The sequence below is a fragment of the Zootoca vivipara genome, chromosome 1 (assembly GCF_965207765.1).
Source record: "Zootoca vivipara chromosome 1, rZooViv2.hap1.1, whole genome shotgun sequence".
Classification (NCBI taxonomy): domain Eukaryota; kingdom Metazoa; phylum Chordata; class Lepidosauria; order Squamata; family Lacertidae; genus Zootoca; species Zootoca vivipara.
Window position 1 is genome coordinate 52,991,742 of NC_142582.1, and position 1,873 is coordinate 52,993,614.

General features: G+C 44.1%; 1 protein-coding gene across 1 annotated transcript; it reads left to right on the forward strand.

The window, feature by feature from the left end:
• Positions 1–625: 625 nt before the first annotated feature.
• Positions 626–1,558, forward strand: LOC118090618 (olfactory receptor 5G3-like). The gene has a single exon (XM_035126564.3). It carries the CDS (start codon positions 626–628, stop codon positions 1,556–1,558), a length of 933 nt encoding a protein of 310 aa, XP_034982455.2.
• Positions 1,559–1,873: the final 315 nt, after the last annotated feature.

The following is a 1,873-nucleotide window of genomic DNA, read 5'->3' on the forward strand; positions in this document are numbered from 1 at the left end:
AAATGCAAGAACAGCTAATTGGCATTGCCACTTGAGTTTTCAAATCCTTCAGAGACCATATTACAAATTCCCAGCACGAGGCATCCCTTTTGGGCAAATCATTGGTTATATTCTCCTATAGATACTGCTTCAGTGATACAAGCAGGAGAAAGGTGCAAGATTTCAGCTGAAGAAGTAAAAGATGGGTGAGGGATTAAAACTGCTGCAAAGACATCAGGACGTGGGTAGGCTCTCTTAGTGATCTCTGGTTTATACTGCATTATGTCAGAAGGAGGGAATCTCTATAGCACTGAGGGTCATCATCATGTGGAGGTCAGAAGTTATTTTACATATTTCTTGCATGCCACTAAGCAGCTGGCAATCCTCAGAAAATATTATTTATTGATTTCATAAAAGATAAAGGATTATAAAAATGCAAGCTTTGTCTAGTCATTGAGACTGAGTGCTGAATCAGAATCCAGAAGATGCCCACAAAGTTAAAATTTCACCAATTACAATAGAAGGCATGAGACCCAGTGGTACTCAAAGATTCAGAGTTTTCTGTGATCCATAGTTCCATATATGCTATGCCATTTCAGAAATTGCTTGTCTTTTCTTCTCTACATTCTCTACAGAATTAAAAAGCATGTCAAGGGAAAATCACAGCACCATATATGAGTTCATACTTTTGGGCTTCACTGACTCACCAGAGCTGAAAATCTTGCTTTTCGTATTCTTCCTTGTAGTCTACCTCATCACCATTGTGGGGAATCTTGGGATGATCCTATTAATCAGGAACGATTCTCGACTTCACACCCCCATGTACTTCTTCCTCAGCCAGCTGTCCTTTGTGGACCTCTGCTACTCTTCCGTCGTCACCCCTAAGATGTTGATGGATTTTGTCGTGAAAAGCAAAAGCATTTCCTTGCCTGGATGTGCAGCACAGATGGCTATGTTTTGTCTCTTTGTGGCCGCTGAAGCTTTCATTTTGGCAGCCATGGCTTACGATCGGTACGTAGCTATTTCCAAGCCTCTTCTCTATACAGTCATCATGTCCAGGAAAATTTGTGCCCAGCTGATGGTTGGACCCTATCTTGCAGGACTGATCAATGCTACAACACACACCAGCTTAACTTTCCAGTTAACTTTCTGCAAGTCCACAATCAACCATTTCTTCTGTGACATCCCTGCAGTCATATCGCTCTCCTGCTCTGACACAAGTTTCAACATGATGGTGCTTTTGGGTCTCTCCTTTGTGTTAGGAACAGTCAGCGGCTTTATTGTCATCATCTCTTACATCTACATCCTTGCAGCCACTTTGAGGATCCGCTCCAGTGAAGGGAGGCACAAGGTTTTCTCTACCTGCTTTTCCCACCTCACCGCTGTCTCTCTTTTCTTTGGGAGCCTCTTCTTCATATATGTCCGGCCCAGTTCTGACTCCACAGAAGATGAAGACAAAGCTGTCTCCATGTTCTACACTGTGCTGATCCCCATGTTAAACCCCTTGATCTACAGCCTAAGAAACAAAGATGTGAAAGACGCAGTCAAGAGGGTGCTTAGAATGAAACATTTCTCCTGATAGGCAATTTTATTATTTTATTTTTTTGAAGAAAAGTTTATGTTTTCATCCATTCATGTTTGGGGAATTCATGAAAGGAAGTGCTTCGGAGAAAACTGAAAAATGCCTCTGCAGAGCATATAACTATCCCAGCCCTGGTTGTGATTTTCTCTCCCATTTATATAAGTGGGAGGGATAAACAGGGCAGTCTCAAGCAGGTCGGCCACCCTGGCGCTGAGGGGCGGAGATCGCTCCGGTGCCCCCACCCTCGCAGGGCGCAGTATGATTACCGGCCCGGCGCCCTAGCTCACCGCGCCACCGGGGGTCTACCTCACC